Below are 25208 nucleotides of genomic sequence, written 5' to 3'. Positions count from 1 at the left end.
CTGTATGATAGCTTTGGGATGTCTTACATCTATACATTTATTTTCATTTATGACTGTGTCGTAATCCAGGTAGTCCAGTAAAGTGGTTGGGTGTAGTCTAATGTACATTTGTAGAGTTACTCCGTAGCTACATCTTACCAATAATGAAACAGTTTAGTTAACCTTACTGTAACTAATTTGAGAACTACATGTAATTATGTATGACGTAAATATGTTGTGTGCTTATGTGTTTCTTTTTTCTGTCTTTAACTTTGGAGGTTTAAGTAGTTTGGATTTCCTCTTCCCCTGAAAACTTCTCCAGTTACCAACTCTGTCATCACGACCAGCCTATATACAATGATGACATGGCAATATAACAACACAGAGAAACATCTAAATGTACATAAAAGAGATCAGGCAAGCTTATATATAGAATAGTTTGATTACAGAAATTCTCAGATGTGACACTGTATTGACATAACACCATTGGGGACTCTTATAGCAATGGCACATATTATACGGCGTGCATATCACTTTAGCATGGGTGTTCAAAGGCGACGCTCAGTCACATGTTACCTGAGCAATATCATGGGAATGTGGATTGCTCATGGCTTTGATACCCAACCAGTGTAAAGATATGATACACTTTGACTCTTTATCATAGTACTGTATAGTAGGGACCACAAAGGAGTAGACGTGGCCCACGAAATAATATCACCCGAAAACCAATCTCAATTTTCCCAGACGATGATGAAGCAGTACTGGTTAGGTAAAACTAAGCCCAAAAAAGCTTTCAGATCGACTCGAAACGCTTTCAACAAGTTGCTACGGAATTTTACAATTTTTTTATTCAATGGAATTTTTTACTGACTGACTGACTGACTGACTGACTGCCTGATGCCTTCAGACAAGCGTAACTCGATAACGGCTAAGGCTATGGGCTTGATTTTTCACTGTTTGACGTTGCTTCGACCCGACAGGTGCCTTTTGGCATACAGCAGTACGTACAATGCATTCTTCATGGACTTACCAATGTCCTCTTTTGTGTCCCATTCATCTTTGCTGACAGCGAAAAGTGTCGATTTGGCGATAGCACGTGATGGCTTCCCTTCATAATGGAAATCGTCTGCATTTTTCATAGTGGCTAATTTGAAAGTAGAGGTGCTCTCAAACAGTTCTTGATTCATACTGTTGTGTAACGGGTTGTACATAGCCAACAATGAAACATAATGTATACTTCACTTTTCAGACGATAATTAATATAATTAGGGTGCGTGGCATGATTTCTTTCTATTGGTATGCGTGGATTGCAGAGGTGCTTTACGAACAGTTCTTGATTTGAAATGTTGTGCAATGGGTCAGGGCCAGAGCCCACAGTCCGGCCAATCACTTTTCAGCTACTTGATTTTAGTGAAAAGATCAAGATACTCTAATAGAGCAGTCACCAAAATATACTCTAATAGAACAGTCATCGTGATACTCTAATAAAGCATTCAGTACTTATAGTCTAAGCCATGACATATGTGTTAACTGTCTTAAAATACCCAGTGAGTCATCTGCATGGCACACTGCATTGAGCTAATTGATCATACATGTCATGCATTAACATGCAGTTACAATCTAAAACTAAACTGTCATGTTGAGAAATTTTTGTATACACCATGAAAACAAAATTAGCTACTAGCTATAATAGTCAGATATGAAACTCAATTAATTGGTAATGTAGCACAAAATTACCATTGATGTTAACAACAAGAAGAGACTTTGCACTTTGCATAGCCTCCAGATACCATTTCAGAGTATCTATTTTCAAAAGTTTCCCTGGGGGAGCATGCCCACTGACCCCTCTAGCTTAGCATGCTGTTATAGCACATGCAGTTAAGTAATACACCAACGTAGATAATGTCTGATTTACAGATCATATTAGATCAATAAAAACTGAGTAGTGTGCATGACTATGACCTTTATTGCAGCCCATGGATGGCCGGACCACTCAAAATCTATGGGCTCCAGCCCTGCAATGGGTTGAACATAGCTGGCAACGAAGCGTAATGGATAGTTCACGTTTCAGACAATAAGGGGCTGGGCATTTCAGATGTGGTATGCGTGGGTTCACCAGTCATAATAAAATTATTTACAAAAAAAGTTAACAAACAAGTACATGAAAAAATTTGGAATTTTCAACTAGAGTAGGGACCATAGCACATTGATAACTCAAGCATAGTAGAGATATAACACTTCTTATTGTTTTACTGTGATTTAATATCATGGACTAGTAGTCCAACTTGTTTCAGTACTTTTTATCGATGTGCTATGGTCCCTACTTTAGTTGAAAATTCCAAATTTTTTTGTGTACTTGTATTAAGTGACATGGAGCATTAAATTGTGGGTTTTGGTTTACGGGTTAGGATAGGCTCAGTGTAGTCACTGGTTGATATTCTAAGACAAATAATCAGTTAAATAATTGTTCGGGCAATGCATGAATGTTTATTTCTACCGACCACATATCAGCCATTGAGCAGACCACAGAATGACACAAACAATACAACTAGATTTATGTAAATAGGTGAGTAACTTGCAATCCTACTGTAAGTACTTAATTTAATGTATTAACTTACTTACTGTCCCAATAACAATGTTAGTAGCTTAAAGTAGTACAAAATGGTAAAACTAAAACACTAGATCATATAATTGCAACTTTTCTGGTGTTGTGTGTGGAAGCATAATGACATATTAATAACACTCTACTGCTGTATCAACTGAGTCTCTGGCCTATGTGATATTTCAAGGGACATATGGTCACCATGCTATCATTTTATAAGTGCAGCTAGGCCATTAATGAGTGCATCTAGATCATTAAGGAGCATGGTGATCGTGCTCTATTTTCAGTGGCAAACCTACGTATCACACAGCTACAGGTATCTACTGGGTCTACACTACCTCTTACGGTAGTATAAGTGCTTCAAATAATTTGCAGTATCTAAATACACTCCTTAAGAAAAGTGTAACTATGGAAAACTAATGCCTTGATATATGGCTTAGTTGCATCAAGATGATGGCCAGCAGGAGTGAAAATAAAAGGAAAGGCAAGGTGCAGAGAGCAGACACTTGTTGTAACCATAAACATTTCAGATGTGAGCTAGGTGTTGTGGCATAAAATGGTGACTGTACAATTCAGCATTTAGCCTCTAGCCTTGCAAATGTGGTCAGTGAAGTAAGCAGACTAAAACTTGGATTTTGGTAATTTAAAAGTAAAATAAAAATAATAAAAATCTGTGGGTTTACTTGCTTTTGTTGACGTTAGAAATACTAAAACTCTTGTTGTACAATAATTTGTATGATGAAGTTTGGTGGCAGTATTTTGGGGGGACCATTTAGTTCTAGGGGGTAGTAATAACTCATAGAAGAATATCAGAAGGATAACACTTTGACTATAATCTGTACTCAAAATTAATCCAGTTTTTACCATTAAAAGTTGCACATCGCCTTTTGGTCAAGTGACCATAAAATGTAAATGACTGTTCTATGAGTTTAACGTGGGCATTAAAAGGCGCCGCTTGGGGTGTAATTCGCATATTGCCAGGAAAGGGAATGCGGTTTGCTCATGGCTTTGATGCCCACATTCAAGATACAATAGTTTTGACTCATTATATTGAGCGACACGGAGTATTTGATTATGGGTTTGGGTTTACAGGTTAGGCTAGGTTCAGTGTAGTTACTAAGTTGAGAGTTACTAAACAACGAATAATCAGTAAAATAATTGTTTGGGCAATGCATGGATACATATTTTTATGTACTACGTAGCCATTGAGCAGACACAAAGAGGACAACTAGATTTAAATAGGTGAGTAACTTACGTATAGTACTAACTTATATATTAACTTACTTACTGTCCCAATAGTGAAGTTAGTAGGCTTAATGTAGTACAAAATGCTAGCACTAAAAAAACCGGATCCCACAATCACAATTTTTCTAGAGCTGTGTGTAAAGCATACTGACGTATGAACAACGTTCTAACAGCTATTACCCACGTTATTAAAACCACTATCAATCATCAGACACTGATGTATAAAAGAAACAAGATGAGTGCTATGTAGTTCTTTCACCTATCACTTACACCACGAGTGACGACTGTGTCGGGTTTGCTGATATATACATGCTTAGCCCTCGGGCATGCGGCCCTCATGCTTTGGGTGCATATATCAACAAAATCCCTCGGAGCCATGGTATACATTAAATATGAGATAAATACGTACACACAAACAGTATACTGACATCCCATTCCTGTTTCCATTCCTTCTCCTTCTTGATGGCATTGATCTGTTTCTGCTCCTCATCAAGTTGACGTTTCCTAAAGATAACATAAGAACACATTTAATGACATTTGATAAACTACTCCACAATGGAACCTCATGAATGAAGACCACCTTGTGTTTTGATAACTATAACCCATGGCTGAGTTGGGTGCAGAGCAGATTATAACGGTTGGCCATCAGACATTTATTGACAAATTAGCTTGAAGACAGCCCAATTACCAACTGAACCGGTCAAGAATGGCTGACTACTTTCCACTAAAAAATACTCTGATAGAACAGTCAGCTACTCTAATAGAGCAGTCAAAGTGCTTCTATAATAGTGTACCTAAAGGGGAAATTGTGCTGTGCTTTTGTCCTTCCTTTACTGGACTATTGTGATGCTGTGTGGTCACCTTCGTCTGTACAGTACTTTAAAAAGTTTGAACGTACTATTCTAAGTTTTGTTCGTTGATTCCAGCTACACAAAGTTCTTAGAATTTTCCTGAAGGGCATGCTGCCACATCCCAAAGCTTGGCATCCCACACCCACTAACATAGCTGCTTTGCACATGCATTGTCATACAATGTCAGATCATGTCAGATCAACTTTTGACTTTGATCTGACATAATGTCAGATCAACGAAAGTGCTAGTTATAATCTGCTCTGGTTGGGTGTGTAATATATAATTCAATAGAAACCTTCCAATGACCAAATACAGCACTCTCTGTGAAACCCAGCTATTACCCTACATCTCACTACAAGTTAGTCATACAAGAAAGGTGGCCTTCACTGTATATAAAGTATACAACTTATCATCTACAGGAGTGCATGAACCAACAAAAGCTATGAAAACAGTATTGTTGTCAATAAGTTTACCTGTCTCTTTCCTCAGCCTTTTCCATTTCCTTCTTTTTAATCTCAATATCAGCAAACAACTTTGTGATCAACTTCTTCAGCTGTTTAGAATACTATAAGGAAAATCACACCATCACATAACCAGTGTATGTCATATCCTACAGTAGTAGTCACAATATATGATGTGACCCTCACCTCCTCAGGCATGTCTTCCTCTATCAAGTCCTTGCCTTTCTTTTTAGCCTCCTTACGTTTCTCTATTATCTGTCACAATATAGAAACATAACTGGTAAAACAGCTTGATAATCAGGACACATGTTTATGGCAATTGTATTAGGGTAAATACATTTAGACCCCTGAGATCAGGACACCTTACTACTAAGGACACTTTGATACAATGATCAGGACACTTGTCAATGGTCACACTTGTACAAGCACGTTATAAGAATTTTCAATTCAAGTATGGACCATCACAGTATTATACAGTATGTAAATACTGTTTAGTAGGGTTCCTTCTAAAGTGACATACACCGCTAAAAATGTTGCATATAAAAACCATCATAGAAATATCATATGACATCATCAATAAACAATAGAAAATACTTACCAAGAGCTGCATTTTGGGTGCTGGACTAGTGTTAAGGGTAGTTAAACGAAAACAGACAGTAAAATACGTTTCCAGTGTACGTCAGTGTGGCTTAAACTGACCTTACTGATAAATTAGAGAGGCTCCACATATGCTTTACAAACAGTATCAAACATTCCTGACATTAAGTAGATGTGGCTAACAAAAGATGCTGGACTTCTGCAAGCCCTGTAAAACAACTGTCAAATGGTACAGTTGTACCGTTTAAGTAGGAATCCAGGTGAAATTTTTGCGCGCCGCCCAAAATTCCACCTTTAAAAATCATCCTAGAGATATCGAAAATTACCATTACAGAATAGTACTAGTCCATATAATACATAAAACAGCATTAAATACAACAAAACACTTACAGGTGGCCGGATACAGAATTTTTAAAAATTGCCAAAAACTTGAATTTTAGACTGACTGCCTGACTGACTGACCACAGTCGCAAGCCTAGAGGCCAAATGAAGCAGTGCACGGCCACCATTTTATGCCACAATAACAAACTCACCAGTGGGATGTGCCTTTTGGGGTTCAGACGAGTGTGTACCCTCTGTGCCTTCCATCAGGCTGCTTGTCTTCCTCATCCAACGAAACCATATCGAGGCGCTAATTTTCCGTAGCAACACTTTCTTTAAGCAGCATAATAGATGCCACAAGATTATTTAAGGTGCTTAGACGACGCTTGTGTACGGAGGCATAGATTATATATTCCTTACTTATATAATCTATGACATAGGCTACTGTACGGAGGTACCGGTACTAGATAGCTTTCACGATACGTCACAAGATCACACCCATTCTTTATCCTACGCATTATCGATCTATCGGTTGAAATCACGATGGCACACTAGCTGTATTTCAGTGACCACACACCTTCAATTTGGAAGGCTGACTCAAGATACTCTATAATTGATCGAAACCACACACCCTTTTGGGCAAGCGCACATCTTTGCAGGCTGACTCGAGATACTCTAATACAGCAGTCATCCTAATAGCACAGTCACACGTTTTATAGCTAGCTGTATGCCTTACGTAGCTAACAAAAACCTAAACAAACTAGTATATGAAAAATTATAAATTTAAAAATGAAGTAGGAATCCAAGCGATAAAAAGTAGTGAAACAAGAGATGAACAATGGTAGCTATTACAGCATAGCTCAGTGGGAAATCCCTACTAGTTTGGCATTGAACATACCATGCCAAAGTAGGGATTTCCCACCGAGCTATGCTGTAATAGCTACCATCGGTCTGCTTGGATTCCTACTTCATTTTTAAATTTATAATTTTTCATATATTAATTAGTGGGTGTGACTCCATGTAAGCCTGTCCTGCAGACAGCAATGGACGTGGATTCGTGCATACCTACTAGTACAGACTTCAATACTACTGAAAAATGGGCATGGCTGAATGGTGTGGCTCCGCATATGCCTACAGACACTAATCCCGATAAGTAGGCATGGCTCATGAAAGAAGCTGGGCTGTAGCAGGATGATATATTAGCAAACTAATTAATTCATTTCACATGTAATCCAATTCAGGTCAGACTCAAATAATCAAGTCAGAACCAGGATTACCCAGACAAAACATGACTCGGTTGACCTGGATGACCCGACCCTGTAGGTTCAAGCCTAAAAATGCCATCAGAGTGGCCTACAACTTCAAAGGATAGAATGGCACCAGACATTATCATTTCACACCTGAATGTGCACCATTACTATCAATTACTGAAAGCTAAGTAGTCATTCCACTTCATTTTCAGTTACTGTATCTTCCATCCATTACACAGTGTTACAATCAAAGGACAGTATAAGAAGAGCCTCTGTAATCAATCTGGTTACTACAGAAATTACATAGATAATTTCTGCAATAGTCAGCACATTATGTGCTACCCACAAATCAACGGTAGTGGAGAAAGAAATAGGACACAAAGGAGGACAAAGGTAAGTCCAGGATGCACCCATTGTAACTGCTGCAGTTGGGCACATCTTGGGTCTATAAGTGATGACAAACAGTGAATGAGTTATGCTTAGCTGAAGACATCATTTAGCAGTTGCCCAGTGAATTTGTCTCAATGTTTAATATACAATCTTATATTTTACAGTTTACACAAAAATACACACCTTTGTTTCCAGCTGGGAGCGAGCCTCTTCCACTATGGCCTCACAGTATTTTACTTGTTCTTCATCTTCAAACAATTTGTAGGCCTTGTTGACAGCTGTAATGTACATATAACACTTTAACCACTAGGAACTATATACCATTGGGACTTGTTGACAGCTGTAATGTACATATAACACTTTAACCACTAGGAACGATATACCATTGGGACTACTAATTTTGTGTAATTGCCTGTTGTGCTTTAGAGCAGTACTATAAACTCTTCCCTTTTATGGTAAAGTTGCTTTATTAGAATAAAATATCTGTGACCATTCTATTAGGATATTTACTTCCAAATTCGATGGCTAATAAATACAACACAGACTCTAGCTGCAATATCAAACAGTACGGTAGTAGGGTTCACCCGTAAAGTGACAGGCACTGCTAAAAGTACCATGTCTAAAAACCATCATAGAAACACCATACACAACAAAACTCACCTTTATGGAATAACCTTAGCGTATATCCAGCATTAAAAACTCACAGGCGGCAGAATATTAACCCTTAAGCCCGCATAATCCAGAAAACTGGATTTAAACTTAAGACGCATGCCTTGCACATAGCACTGTAACTTTCGAAGCATCCATCCCATGGTTATGCAATTTACGTCATTCTACTTATGATGTAACAAGGATTAAAATGATACCTAGGGTTTGCCCTAATGCTAAATGGTGAGGCTAAAACTCGCCGTGAAAATAACTTTTCAGTAAGGAAACAGGCAAACCCTTTACATACCTTTACAAAATGATAGATAACTCGATGGTAGTTGCTCCTATCACTCTGCAACAACTTTTCCTCGTGAAATTTTCTATCAGGCCATATATGACTCGTGAGTAAACCCACAATCGAAATTAAAAGACATGGCAAGAATTTTGAAACACAAACACACGACTCATCGCTGTTTATCGCTTCATAACAAGTAAGCCACTGTAGTTACAGTGTTCATTTAACCTTCTCCAAGTAGTCCAGTTAACACACTTTTAATCTATGTTTATTTGTGGGCTGTAAGAATTAAGTTACCCCACCTAGTGTTAGAGGTGTACCGATATGGGTTTTTGGCATGTACCGATATCCGATATTGATGTAACCAAAGAAGCTGATAACCGATAGTCAATCCGATATTTGCATTAAAATTTTAAGCAAACAAAAGTGTACATTTACCTTCCCTATAACAATATGTGCATGTATTCATTGCTATACTCTGCCTGTGGTGGTATACAGCTTGAGTTTCTATTGTGCAATCCAGACAATTAGGCACCCACAAACATTTTTATGTATACTCCCATGAAGCCTAAAATGGATATTTCTGCATTACTCCGCATTCTAATGGCTAGTGAGAAAGCTGGTACAGCAAGTTTCCTTGGTTATCCTGTGACCCTTCTTTTGTTACAAAGGTACTAACTGCTTCATTTGTAAAGACTGTGATAGGCTTTCCAGCAACAAACACTAGAATCGCGTGTATTTATATGGCTTCTCATAGCGCTTGTTGCAGAGTGAACAATAAGCCACTGGCACTAAAGAGCCACATGAATAACGTAGAAAATCAACGCATAATCCGTTTATGTACAAACTATTGCTACTGTATAAATATCGGTAGTGATATCGGTCCTTCTGCTGTTCTGTACTGATACCGATATTGGTAAAAAATGCCATATCGGTGGCCGATATTGTAGCCGATCCGATTATCGGTACACCTCTACCTAGTGTCGTCATGCGTGCCCATATTGTGTGAACACGCATTTCCTAAAAGTTCTCTCCTAAAAGTTCTCTTAATATATATTGAATTTTTAAAAAATCATCAAAACTTGTATTTTTGTCTGCCTGCCTCACTGCCTGTCTGATCACAGTTGCAATGCTAGAGGCCAAACGGAGCAGCACACAGCCACCATTCCATGTCACAATAACAAACTCACTGGTGGCATGTGGTTCTGACAAGTCTGCATTTCTTTAGTTATATGTCATCTTCATGCAAGGAACCATACTGACATGTTAATTTTCTACATCAACACTTTCCTTAGAGGAGCACATTTAGATGTTACAAGTAATAGTTGTAACATGGGCATGAGGGCATACATATCAGGCAAAGCCCAAATGCCCATGTTACAGCTAATATGTAACACTTATTAGGCTAATAGCCTGTTCAATCACCCAAGCCAATACGAGTGCAGCCACCGAATGTATTATATATATGCATACCTAAAATTTTTGATTATGGGTCAGCAGCTAGTACGTTCTGGTTATGATAAACGCTTATGATAAACGGACATACCCTAGAGATATCATGGAGAATTTCCGTTGCGCGAGTTTAATGTTTTAATCAGTGCTATTGAATCGTTTATGGGAAAACTACGCAGTTCACTAAAGGCCTAGACAAGTAAGCTTGCTTGTAGAGTGGTTACTCCGTGCAGAGTGTTAGCGTGCGTGTCCAATGGGGGCGTGTCCGTATTTGAAAACGTGCGAAAACAATCGAATGTTTTTACCTTAACCCAACGTTTTTCAACTTGTAGGATGGCGAGGATAACAAAACACTCTCCATCTGAGTGGTTTTCATAGCAAAATACGTGAGTGTTGATCGATCCCCACAATCGATTTCAGCATCAACGTCTATATAATCACTGCCCAGTTATAGACCGGCTACATTTCGTATGTAGCCCGGCTAACTGGGCTACATATGAAATGTAGCCAAGGCGGCTTCTTTGGTCTGAGGTGTGAAAGTGTTACATAACTATTTGAAGACTGCAGGTGGAGTAGATACATGTAACCGCACTTATAAAATGACTGCTGATCCGACCACACCCCTAAACGATCAGAACATGTGCCTCACATTTAAATAACCATAAGTGTACTCTGTGAACACGCCTCTAGCTGTAATTTACATGGCAAACTACACCCCTTACTCTAATATGTAGCTCATTTGAGACAAGCAGAGAGATTGAGATATTCTAATAAAGCAGTCACAGCCACACATGTATAACATAGCTATGCTATAAAAAGTTAACAAACTAGTACAATAAAATTATTATTTCGTAGTGATAGCCATCATCATGCATATTTCTTGTTTCGTACTTTTTGTCACTGGAACTCTAGTTCATTTTAAATTAATAAATTTTACAGATGCTAAAAAATGTAACACATGCACACTATAGCACTCATACTGAACACACAAACAAACAAACACACAGAACACACATGCACACACACTACACACACGCACAGCCACACACACTATACTACACACACACTATACTACACACAGACTACACTACACACACACACGCACTACACTACACTACGCACAGCCACACACACTATACTACACGCAGACTACACTACACACACACACGCACTACACTACACTACGCACAGCCACACACACTATACTACACGCAGACTACACTACAAGCACTGCACTCACGCATGCATGCACGCAACTACACACACACACACTACACACACACCCACTACACAAACGCACTACACTACACTACTATATACACACACACGTACGCACGCACGCACGCACACACACACACACACTACATACCATCAAATGCTTTCTGTGCTCTATCCACATCACCAGGGTTCTTATCAGGATGAACTAACATTGACAACTACATAGATACAATAACATATCAGAGGTCATGACATATACTATACATGACTGTTAACAAACATACACTATGTATGACCTTTAGCCTTATAGAGGTCACATGACCTCCTCTACTAATAGTGGAGGACAGATCAGTACATGGTACACAGCAGGATGGCTTGTATGGGTACCATCATGTCTACTAGTAAACTAACTGTCTACAATAACTGTTGACCAGCTAATAACAACACAGACTAGTGGTCACCACATGTTATGATAAGATAGGAACATACCATTAGTGATAATGTGTAGGTGTTGTGTAGTGTTTATATAGTGGAAACATGTTGTGTGGTATGGAGGGAAAACTTTGGCAGGTAAATGTAAGCAACAAAAATTTGCCAAATTTCCCTCTTCCCATTGTTAGCTCAAGACCCAAGAGGACTTTAGGGTAACTGTGCAACATTGTTAAAGAGACAAGAAGTTGTAACAAATGTATTCAGCACATAAGTTATTAGATCGATGATTGTGATATATGGTTAGAGGGCTAATAAAACCACCTCATTATAGCAACCATTATCAAGTAGGTCCCAAACATAGCCAAGGTGTACTTCATGACCTCATTAATAAGACCACCTCATTATAGTGACCTATAGATTGATATGGTCTCACTATAATGAGGTGGTCCTATTAATGAGGTCATGAAGTTCACCATGCCTACTTGATATGGTCACTATAATGAGGTCATGAAGTTCACCATACCTACTTGACATGGTCCCAAACATAGTTTCATGAACACATTATTGAATAGGGCTGACACGATCTTTTTAGCTTTTTAAACCAGGTACAGCTGGCCTTCGGTGCATGGCTGGTTTACTGAAATTGTTTTCATAAAAACGTGTGACCATGTTAAGTTTTACACCTCTTTAACAAATTAATAATTTATTCTGGGAACGATTAAACTGACCAAAAGAATTACTGTATTAAGGGTGAGCCTCAAGAGAAATTATCCACTATTAAAATGCCTAAACATTAAAGAGATTTCATGTGGGAAGATGTGATAGAGAAGATATGAAGTATCATGAATATATAACAGTGTTGTTTACTAGTTAGTGAGGCTGTTGAAGGGGAATAACATGGGTGGAAGCCAACCAAATGAACTATCATGTACACCTGTTCTCTCAAGGTTCACCTCAAGTAAACAATGTTCCAATATGTAATTCATGATAATATGATACTGTTAATAGAACCACATTGGGACCAATTTATTACACTCACAAACACACACACACACACACACACACACACACACACACACACACACACATGTGCACACACACACACACACACACACACACACACACACACACACACACATGTGCACACACACATGTGCACACACACATGTGCACACACACATGTGCACACACACACACACACACACACATGTGCACACACACACACACACATGTGCACACACACACACACACACACACACACACACACACACACACACACACACACACACACACACACTACTATACTGTCACACACATGCACGCATGCACACACACACACACACACACACACACACACACACACACACACACACACACACACACACACACACACACACACACACACACACACACACACACACACACACACACACACACACATACTATACTGTCAATACACATTGTCACTTACTCTTCTGTAAAACTTCTTTATTCCACCTGCAGTTGCTCCAGGATCAATCTGTAACACCTGTCATCAACACATTACAATGGTAACATCTCTTTTACTATCACATGAGAACTTAGTAAAACTACGATATACTGAGATCACATGGGAACTACATATATGCGTGAACACTACACATGCACACATGCTGGATGTTCACAACTCTATAGCCTATAGCAACAGTATACAGCTATAAAACACTCTTACAAAATAGTAGTACTTTTGTCATTTGCTTACCAGGGCACAAAGACAAAAAATTTAGAATTAAGAGACATCAATTGATTAAGATGTCTGCAAGCAAGAAAGCTCATCATTCATTGGATATACTGCAGTTTTCCAAGTCCTAGCTCGCATTGCAAAGCATCACGCACTATACAAGCATGTGCGTGTGCAGTTGTCCAACAGCAGATTTTCAGTGACAACTACTGACTCACAGCACTTTAAACATCCTTACGCATACAACTTGACAACCACAGAACATTACAGGTGTAGTTACGTAAATTTAAACGTTACTGACACAATATTAGCTCATGATGCTTTGCATTGCAAGAACTTGGAAAACCGCAGTAACACTGGTGAAATTGTGCACAAATCTTTTCATGATTTCCTATTTTCAAGTTGATCTCTACTGACCTTAGTGACGTACATAAATATTGTGATTACAGAAATTCCATCTAAACATACAAATTGACACCAAGACAGAGACGGCAAGGTGACATTGTGTAATGGAAACAAATAAACTCAATCAACTGTGCAACCAAATTGTAACAGTAACATGTCATATTTGTAATTACTATCAAATTATAGACTATTTTCTCATCATATTCAAATTACAAACCTGTAGATTGTACTGTACATTAAGTGTGGTAAAACAAGACAGGTTGCCTGTACCTGCAGATATACTGTACTAGTGGACCTAAACGTCAGTCTGTACCATGAAAAATAAAATGTCCACTAGTATATCTGCAGGTATAGGGCTATAGGCAACCTTTTTGTTTCACCACCTTTTACCTACGTATTACCTGGTTTCACTACCTTTTTTCTTTAATCAGTCACAATACAAAACTGAAAAACAATGGGGTTGGCCGGGGTTTGTCAGAACACGCTTCACGTAAGCGTCAAAACAATGTACTTTGTTTTGTAAAAAAGTGTTTGAAATTCTTTGCAATTCACCAAACTTGTCTTGTATGTATTCTATAAACAGAAAAATGATGCTTCACTGTATTATATTAAAATCAACATATTACCCTCCTCAATTAAATGAACATAATTTGTTTTAAGCATCCTCTGACTGCTAATAAAGAAAGTGTTATAGGCACCCGCGCTTACAACTAAGGATACATCATACTCAAACATTAGTCACTACCTCATAAGGGTTGAGATTGAAATAGGTACAGCCTGGTCTGAGTAGTCGATCTATCTGTTGTGGTCCTGTTAGTACAGAGTCCTTCTTCTCTACTGCTTTAACCTGAAGGAGAACATACAACAATACTAATACATGTGCACTAACACACATCATCATATTAAGTACATATATGGTTTATAATTAGCGGGAATTGTATTTTAGTGAAATAGTATTGGTGGACTGTAAATTTGATGAATAAGTTACGGACATTAACTATGGAGCATTGGGGAATCTGGTGGAACTTCAGCTAATGCACCAAATTTTCACCAATCACAAGTCACATACACATGTATGAATAGTATGCTACATACACGGTGCACACACTACAATAGAGTTTTGGTAAGATCAAGGTACATACGTACAATAATATAGATGACCAACTTATACAGCCAACTGACATGGTAGAAAAGGCATTTAGTTGATGATCTGCATGATACTACAAACGTACGGACATACATAGTACAGGAAAACTTGATGTAAAGTACATACAAGGTTTCTAGAGTGAAACACAACAAACAACCTTCACATGAAGGATTATACGCTAACTTATGGTGCTGATGGTCTCTACCACAATGAGAAGTATTTTAGCATATCCTCTCTGTTCAAGTGAAGTGCATAATACTGTAAGTCTAATAACATCACTGTTGGACCTTTCCAAACCCCATAACCCCCTTTGATACAATAGCACTGTTCAATGTTAACAATATAACTGTTTATGATGTCATTTGGGCTGTTAGTTTAGTACACTCATCTATAATATCTCTGGTCACCACAAATTTCTCTTTGCAAATAAGGGTAATACCAGTAATTCACAAACTCCCTGTGTGTTCAATAATGCTTACTTGTTTGTTAAAAGTGAAAATCATCTACAAGGTGTAGTTTTGTTGATGATTATCACCAATGTGAATGTACTAATGCTTAATAGGTATATATAGCACTGTATACTCTGTATATCACACACATGCACTAAACTCACAAACTACACACGTGCATACACTGTGCACACTAGTCTGACGTAGCCCCATGCAACCCAATAAAAGGGGCTATCTACATGCACACACCCTTGTGCATGCACACTGTATTCTACAAAAAGCAAAGCAAAAAAAAACAAAGACTCTTGACAGCTTTGCAAAACACAGATATTGCTATCCAGCAAAAGGATATCTGTGTACCACTTATGCACTGGGGTCATGTGCAGGAAAATCTTTTGGGGCAAGACCCACCATCTTGATCCGCTGAATTTCACCGTGGCCTGTGACTAAGAGCCTTTTTCAATGTTTGACCTGCAACTTAGCAGTACTCTTTGATTGTGGGTTGGAAATTTTTACACTTGACCGTTAACTTGAAACGAATTTGGTGGCCTTGACCTATGACTCCGCAGTCGCAGATCCCCTTTGCACCACACACACACACACACACACACACACACACGTACACACACACACACACGCACACACACACACACACACACACACACACACAAAGCCTCCGGCAGCCGTGTGAAACATAACTATTGCCGCCCAGTGAACCAGCACTGGGATACCTGTGCACACTCAGGCACTTGAGCCTTGTGTAGGTAAATCCTCCTGGGGAAGGGCTAGTAACCCGCAGGAGGACCGTCCAGGTCTCATGGAGAGTGGTCATGGAACCTAAATTTCCACAACAACCCTAACACCACTAAGCGAGACAAGGAGAGTTGGGCATTTGCTTCCCCAGTTTACACCAGGTACCCATTGATGTTACAGCTGGGTGGGCTGCTTCCCCAGTTGACACCAGGCCACCAGGTCCCCATTTAAACAGCTGGGTAGACTGGAGCAAGGTGAGTAAAGTTTCTTGCTCAAGGAAACAACAACACCAAAGTGGCTCAACTGGGACCTTTCGATTACCAGGCCGATGCCCTAACCACTTGGCTATGCTGCCTCACACACACACACGCACACATACGCATGCACACACACTACTATACACTTCACACTTTATACCAGACTAGTAACACTGACTGGTAACATGTACAGTGTTCCCCTACACTAGATACATGGACTGTATGATTTATTAATAAGTCACTCTCTAGAGTTGCTATGGATACAAATACATGAAATTGACAAGGAGAAAACATCCTGACTGTCTGGTAGACTCCTGCAAACATTTAAGCACTAATTGGATGGCTGCAGGTTCAAGGCTGCCCAAGTCCGGTCATAGATTTTTTCTCCTTTCTCCACCTTTTCAAACATACTTTCTATAACAACTTTAAACAGGCTATAGGACCAAGTGCCCTATAGACATTCAGCACTAAGTACAGTATATTTGTACCACTTTTTCAAGGTGTATTTTTTAACCCTATGACAGTCAATATCTGATATATTGGACACAAACAAATGGACTAGCGTACACACATTAACTTTATATGTACTAACATCAGATAAGACAATGACTTACCATAAATTTTGTGATTAAATGGTATCAAGAATTTTGTGTATCAAGAATCACATTGTCTGAACAATATTTCCACTGTCAGGCTACCCAAAGGAAGAAGCCTTCCCATAATCATCCATCATTATACGTATCCAGTAGTTTGATCAGCCATATCTCCATTGTGCTGTGTCCCACAAGATGTTGAATTAAGTGCCATTAAACACAGCACATGTTTGGGACACAGGACTATGAAAAGAAATATAAAAAAATAACAACAATCTTTAGTGAAGATGACATTTAAGAAATTTTCACATGTAATCATAAAACTACAAAAATCCAGTCCCAGCCATACAGTAATGTCACACACAAATGTATTAACTATAGTTATACATAAGGCGTGACACTCAGGCTCTGAGGAGCACAAGAGAAACAACCTTCAGTGATGTATGGGCTGGTGTGGCAATGGTATGTATATAAAGGGGACAGGTGAAGTAAGTTACCCTTATTAGGTATCTTATCCAACTTATGTTTCTCTAGTAACTGTCACAAAAGGAACACACATTAGCTGGTGAAACATTATTAGGAGTAGAGAATTGGCTGAAATAAAAAGGTAAACATTATTATATGGAACCTCTCAAAAGTGGACACCCTAAAATGTGGACACGTTGATAATCAGGACACTTGTCCATGGTCTCATTTATTGTACACAACTGAAATCAGGACACCTCCCTAACAAGAATACCTCAACAATAACAACACTTGTGTATGGTCCCACAAGACATATTCAATAGTTGAGTAGTTAGTAGGAATTTGACAATCATTTGAATGAGTGTAGAAACTCATAGTAGATACTTCAAATTGTTTTTAGGATATGTTTGGGTCTGAGTGTATCTACGTACCAACACTACCAAAATGTTGTGATGGATGGTTTAAGCTGGTTACTGGCAGTACTCCCTCAATTATATTTCACTACCTCAGGACCTCAGATAATAAAATATTTTAATAATCAACCTCACTGATAATGGTACATTACAGAGCTTATATTACTCTAACAGAACATACACACAAACACTCTAATAGAACAGTCAGTGTTTTTATAATCAACACATTAAGATAATCAAGGAGTACGAACTACAGTAATCACCACACCCACTATACTATACAGGGGGTTGATCCTGACCTGACTTTGAAAAAGAGGAGTTCCACTTTGGAACATGCGTTCAGTGAAGCTTCAGTCTAAATACCATATAGAAGGTTTTTACCATGAAGGTTTTAAGAACAATCTTTTTGGAATAATAACAGATGTCTTAAGTCACAGGGTTAATTAGAGTATGGTCAGGTCAGTGTGCAGCTTGTAAAAAGATACAGTAATAATATTCAATTAAATTAGTTCACTATTGTACTGTTTGTAGCTGACATACAGGTACACGCCCCCCCCCCACACACACACACACACACATATTAACTGCTGACAATAGAAAATTCTCACAGACTAGTAACACTGATGTACAGTGTTTCCCTACACATATGATTAATTAAAACCCATCGATGGCTGAATTACCGGTGACTGCTAGCCAAGTTGTTGAACCATGTCTTATCATACAGTATGATAGTACTGTATAGTAAGGACCACAAAGGTTTAGGCGTGGCCCATGAAAAAAATCACCTAAAAATCTCCCTCACTTTTTCCTGATGACAATGAGGTAGTATTGGTTAGGCAAAAGTAAGCCCAAACAAGCCTTCAAATCGACCCAAAACGCTTTCAACAAGTAACTTGACAACTGCTAAGGCTATGGGATTGATTTTTCTATGTTCAACGTCCCTTCAGCTGGACGCATGCTTTTTGGCCGGCATACCCCAGTAAGTACAATGCATTCTTCATGGACTTACCAGTGTCTTCCTTTGTGTCCCATTCATCTTTGCTGCAGTAAAAGAGGCGTCAATTTGGCGGTTGAGAGTGAAATACACCACTGTAGGTAGAGCCTGGTATAAGCAGTCGATCTATTTGTTGTGGTCCTGTTAGTACAGAGTCCTTCTTCTCTATTGCTTTAACCTGAAGGAGAACATACAGAACAGAGTAACATGTGTACAAACACAAGTCAACACATGCACTAAAACCAATTGTGACTGGGCCTGTGAAAACAGGGCATGCAGGCACAAACTACACCCCATCACTCTACAGGTAATATCTCAGTACTGGAACTGAATATTTGTATTCTGTAACTTGCATTGCCATATCATAATGGTATAAAAAGTTGTGAGTGATGAAAGTTTAAAAAAGTAGGCAAAATCATGTACCACATGCCTTATTTTTGCAGGCCCAGTCACAATTTCAGATGCTTATATATAAACTATATTATTAATACACTCTAATAGAACACACATTGACTAAGAGTAATCACTGTGGAACCTGACCTGCTTATTAAACATGTCACCACTAAGTGAGGTCAAACTGTATGTGCGGAGATTATTACATACTAACCTGTAACTTCACTAAGGTAGATATTTTATAACTATGTAGCTTTCACTGCAGTTTCTATTAAACCACAAAATGTTTATCTATGATGGTAAACCTATACACACACCAATTTTCAAGTTATTCCCATTTACCCTATAATCATCCACAGCTCTATGACTATTTCATTTTTGCAACAAACTAATACATGAACTTTCCTTAATATGTCCTTATAGTACACCAAATTTCAAGGAAATATATTTGGCTTTCATAATTTATGGAAAAAGAAACCTCACAATACAAGAAAACAAAATGAAGAAATTAAGGCAAACTTTGAGGGCTCATATTTGACCAATGGATTACGTATGTGACCTTACTCACAATCGGTATATACGTTGCTGAAGGTGGAGGGAGCTTGTACAAAAAATCATTTGGAGAAGGGAGTATGGAGTTATACATTGCATTATTTCCTGTCAATATATGGCGTGGCACACCAGTTTTCTTGGGTACACAACTCACTACTGTGTGTCTTGATCCCATAATGATAATTCTAGTGTTGCTACAGTATTTGATTGTAACTGACTTTGATATCTAGTACCATCAAAATATTCTAATAGAACAGTCACATTTCAATAAAACAGACAGGATGTTTATTATTCACCATCCCACTAGGGACCTACACTAAACCCTGTGAAGCTAATTAGTCTGTGGCTTGTTTATCGCGTGGCGCGCCCAACAAGAAAATGTCTTTTATGATGAAATAACCTGCCACAAACGAAGAAAGAAGAGCGATATACATGAAGGAAGCGAAGTAAGTGTTGTATCTTCTTCATCGTGGTCTAATGAATATAGCGATCCGTAATTTACCGACTATCTTCCGGTTACGCAATTAAGAAACAATAACTGTGGCCATAGAACAGCTGCGGGCGCCTCAGTTTCTACACCTTGATACTAAAAGTAGAACTAGTTCGTCATTTTAGACCCGATAGGCATGAAAATTTCAGATGGGCAAGCATGGTATTTATTCATTAAAAGAGCGTTTGTCGTTTTTTGATAGCTCCTTCTGGCGAAGAATGGCGTGGAGGTAAAGAAGACTGATTAGTGCCAGCACAAAAGCGGAGGAAGAGTATCTGATGACTGAGAAGCCAGAGAACAAAAATAGAAACGCACGTTTGTTTGTACAGTTTTCAATAATGTATTTTTAAAGAATCAAGTCTCTAGGGCATAAACTGTGGGACTAATTCTAGTTTGAAGCGAAAATTTATAAGTCACCTTCTACAGTGAGTTAAGACATGGGATTTGAACTAAAATGTGCAGTAGTGATAGCTTATTGCAAATAAAAAGAGTTTAGCAGAATAGTTCAATCCATTCTTAAGTTATAGGAGAAAATATAATTTACGGGAAGCCATACGCGCAACTGTACAGAGCATCCTTAAAACATTGTTGAATGGAGAAAAAGATCCCAGACCAGATGGTGACTTGATCCACAGACAGCTTGTAATCTACACAAGTGGCTGGGGAACCACGTAGAATAGTAGTCTCACCCCAGCAAGACTAGCAGAATAGACAGTACAAGGCACTATCATGCCTCTAATATCTATGTGATAGCTAAGACCACTCCAAATGAGACTATAATTTCCAGTCCTCCACCCACAATAGATATGTTTAACTCCACACAATCGGCTGAAGCCGTTTTTCCTTGCAGAAGACATTACAGTCTGTACAATACTTACGTACATACAATACAACTACAAAAACAGACACAACAGTTACTAGTTCAACAATCACAAACAGGACAATACACACACACACACATACACACAAAATAATCATTACAAAAACTATTAAAATGGAGTTTCCAAAACCACTTAATTGCTGTACTAGCCGCTATACGGAAAAAGCCCATGTAGCCTTTGTAAAATGCACAATGAAAAATTGTTCTGGTGGTTGCTAGCTAGGGATTGCTTACAAAGAAGCCAGATTGCAAACATGCTCCCCTTACAGAGACATGCATACAGGTACAAAAACAACCATACCAGTAAAAACAGTAGTAGTCTCGTGTAGCCAGACCACTACTTTTTCTTTGTGTGTGTAGACTACATAACAAGCTACATAAAACAACTCACGAGTTCATGGAGTTGTACAGCGCTCGCGACCGGGATCAAGAAGTTTTATCGCCGCCTTGATCACTTGATTTTATCTTTCCAAAAGCCTTGATTCTCGATCGTCTACCGTAAAAGCTTAGTAAATTCTTGTGTTACCCCTTGCACCAGCTGCAGGTTGGGCATTATAAAGGATAATTGTAGTTACTTCAAGGTGGTGTTCTGAAGCGAGGTCTGAAGTTTATCTACTTAGCCCACGGAAAGAGCTCAATTGCAAGGTGAATTGCTACTTAGTTTATTGATTCTATTTTGCGGTAGTTAGGCCACTTCAACTAAATCTTTTGTTTCTCGGGCGAAATTCAGCCAAATAAAGGTCGGTAGGTCGGTAAAATAAAAATAGGCTATTTTGCTAGTTGAAGAATGATATTGCGAGTCAAACGGTGGCTAAGCTACATTATTACGGTTGCTGTATCACTTGTGAGTAGGCAGCTATATGTTGAGATATTTAGTGTTACTTACTTTTGAGAGCTTAAAGATAAATTTGCAACTCCTTTGTGGCATTATCACTCTTTACAAGGTGATCACGTGATTAACATAATTATTTTATGCTGAAAAATATAGGGTCGGTCGGGCCCGAGAAACAAAAGATTTAGTTGAAGTGGCCTTATTTTACAAGAGTGCGATTGGGCGTGGTGAAGTACACCCTCCTTCTAACTGGTAAACAACAGGTGTGGTGTTCCTGATGGTTGTCATCCTGTTGTAAATGGGACACGTGATACATTCTAGTTGGATTTTGGTAAATCAATAACAAGATGACTGACTAGTATTTGATGTGGCTATGTACACAGTCTTGTGCAGCCAGACCCAAGTTTTTCTTTTTGTGGGGGGCAGAAAAAGGGTCTAACACTTACGTTAAGAATTCTGTACGACAAGTCTGTACTATCTATCCACCACAGCAGTCAGGGTGAATGTTCATTGGTGTCCCTAAACCTGTTTAAGCATCAGTGTATTAAAAACAAGCAGCCATCAAGCTACCTTTGCCTGTTCTGAAAGGCAAAGTTTTCATTTCAGTATTTAGATCACTATACATTCTTGTTGAATAGCACTTTTATTTTTTTCAATAATTGATGAACAGGCACACAGGTCTTTTCCAATCAGCAGCAATCAACATTCACCCTGACTGCAATGGAGCGTTACACAGAATTATTAACATGAGACACTGAACACTACATGAGACTGTCATCCCATTAGCCACTACACTACTGATCTATGACTATGGTCAAAGTTAACAGATCAACTTGTCAAAATGTGTGTTTTTACTAGACTCATTTTATATTTTGTAGTTTCATACACAGTACTTACAGATCTAGAGCACTGGCCATCCTGGGAAAGTAGTTTCACCATTGTCCTTTGATTAAAGTTGACCTTATTTGTTGACCATCACTTTGACTGTAGTTGTACGTCATAGTATAGTAGCTATTAAAGTGACACTCCCTTGTATATTATGTTGTATATCAGAAGAGATGGGTCCAACAGTACATATATAATATACATGGACTTGATTTGTTAGAGTTGTATGTATTTTATGCCCTGTTCACACTACTTTCTAGCCTGGGGGGAGCATGGCACAGCTTGAAATAAAGTACAGTATGAATCAATCGAGTTGTGCTGAACTGGTCCAGCATGGCACAACAACGAGAAGTGGGCTGGCATGGGTTGGTATTGGTATTGGCCCAGGATAGAATACAGTCAGTGTAAACACATTCTGGTCTGGCCAACTCTGGCTAACAATAATATTTGCTTCAGTTGGCCACACAGCAAGTATATTAAAACTGTTCTACAAAATGGCTGCAGACCTCCAATAGACTCTTTTGACAGTTATGCTCTGAAGACATGTTAATATTCCAAAAGGAACAGTCACTAGCTTAAACATGGCAGCCTTTACATTGTATGACTTCAGCTCAGAGGAGGTACGACACGAATTAAGCACTATTGAAAAGAATCTGCAGTGATTGCATTCTTCAAATAATTAAATCACAGAAAATCAATCCATAGACAAGATTTGATAAACTGCAAAGCTACTTAGACACCTGTGCAGCTGATTTTCACTGGTTTTCTCCTTGCTGTTTGGCTAGTTATTCATCACATGACGGTTCCTCCATTAGGCTATGTATATTGAAACTGAACCACTGGGGTTGAATGGGGTAGACTGCACCGTTGGATTAAGCATAAGAAAAGAGTTTGATCGGCACGTATTTTTCGTTGATAACCCCATGAAATAGCTTCCCTGTACAAAACATATGTGCTCACGTGTGCGTATCGTACCTCCTCTGACTTCAGCTGGCTCTACACTTCCTAGCTATGATTCTAGTGCTTTTTTATCAAGTGCCTAAGTAACTAATCATTGTGTGCTTGTGTTAGTGTTTTTGGCGCACGCTATTGAGCTGGTGTCTGATGTAGTGTGAACAAGAACCAACCTGAGTTCAAGTTCAATAACCCAAGTTCGGCATAGTGTGAATTGTGTGTTAGAATATTTTTGTAACCAGTTGTTGTTGTGTGTTCATGCATGACCATGCTAGTCAACACTCATCGAAATACTTTGATAATAAAGATGTCTGTTCATGGTCCCATTTGTGTACAGTAAGTGTAGAACTCAAACCATCACATGTTAGGATGGTCCCAAATTGTTTATAACAGAGCAGGTCACACTTTGTTGTAATAGTCCAAACAAGTCGTATTCACACCTGCATTTGCGTGTGTGTGTGTGTTTGATGTAATGTAGTGAGGTGGGTAGTTTACTGTATGAACAAAAATGTGTCAACATTTCTATATGTGAATTTATGCCTATTTATGAATATTAAAGGTTCACCTCTACCAGTAGCAGTTATATGGTATCCAATAATGCAAAATTATAAGTGGAACCCTTCATTACGGATATATGGACACCATGGTACTCAGGACACCTCTCTGTCGCATGTTTTGAAGAGAATTTTTTTTTTTTTGCTGATTTTAAGGTTGATCAACAACAAAAATTTCTCCTTAAAATATTAGACCACCATATGGTACATATGGGATTGTTTGAAATTGTGCACAAAATATTTTTACAGTGCTCAGCTACTAAATGATTGTACAAAAGCAGGACAGTTTTCTGGCTCGGGTCAGAATGAGATAACCTTCTACACCACACTATTCAGCATATTGTTGTTAGCCATGTAGTTGAGCTCAACTGGTTGTGACTGACTAAAATGTGTTGATGGGACATTGTGTTTGTGACCTTAAAATATAAACCTCGATGTTACCCTTTCATAAAAATCATCCTTATTTGTAGATGTTTACTACATGTCCTTTTATTTCAGACTGCAGTGAGTTTCAGTTATGTATCAGAGAAGATTAGAGATGTGACCAAACAACTTGAACCTGGTTAGTTTGTGTGTGGTGTGCGTGTGTTGTGTGTGTGTGTGTACACGTTTGGTACACGGTCACATATTGTTACATACACAACATTTCCAGTAGGGATGTTACACATATAATATTTCAAGCTGGGAGTGACTGGTATTGTGTGTAGGTGTATGTGTGTGGTGTTTGTTTA

General features: G+C 38.6%; 1 protein-coding gene across 4 annotated transcripts; it reads right to left on the bottom strand.

The window, feature by feature from the left end:
* Positions 1-152: 152 nt before the first annotated feature.
* Positions 153-21776, bottom strand: LOC136258919 (dnaJ homolog subfamily C member 8-like). Of its 4 annotated transcripts, none has more exons than XM_066052308.1 (11): positions 21644-21776; positions 18953-19115; positions 17087-17308; positions 14612-14713; positions 13213-13269; positions 11461-11527; positions 7880-7974; positions 5325-5393; positions 5151-5242; positions 4236-4330; positions 153-327 (listed from the first exon to the last, which is right to left on the bottom strand). In XM_066052308.1, exons 3-11 carry the CDS (start codon positions 17087-17089, stop codon positions 317-319), a joined length of 591 nt encoding a protein of 196 aa, XP_065908380.1. In that variant the 5' UTR covers positions 17090-17308; positions 18953-19115; positions 21644-21776; the 3' UTR covers positions 153-316. The 4 variants fall into 4 exon arrangements, with proteins under 4 accessions (XP_065908380.1, XP_065908376.1, XP_065908377.1 ...); XM_066052304.1 differs by having other exon boundaries at positions 4255-4330; XM_066052305.1 differs by having other exon boundaries at positions 4255-4330; positions 17087-17246.
* Between the last annotated feature and the right edge of the window lie 3432 nt (positions 21777-25208).

The sequence above is a fragment of the Dysidea avara genome, chromosome 6 (genome assembly GCF_963678975.1).
Source record: "Dysidea avara chromosome 6, odDysAvar1.4, whole genome shotgun sequence".
Taxonomy (NCBI): Eukaryota; Metazoa; Porifera; class Demospongiae; order Dictyoceratida; family Dysideidae; genus Dysidea; species Dysidea avara.
The sequence above is the reverse complement of the archived record's forward strand: the minus strand, read 5'-3'. Positions and strand labels throughout refer to the sequence as shown.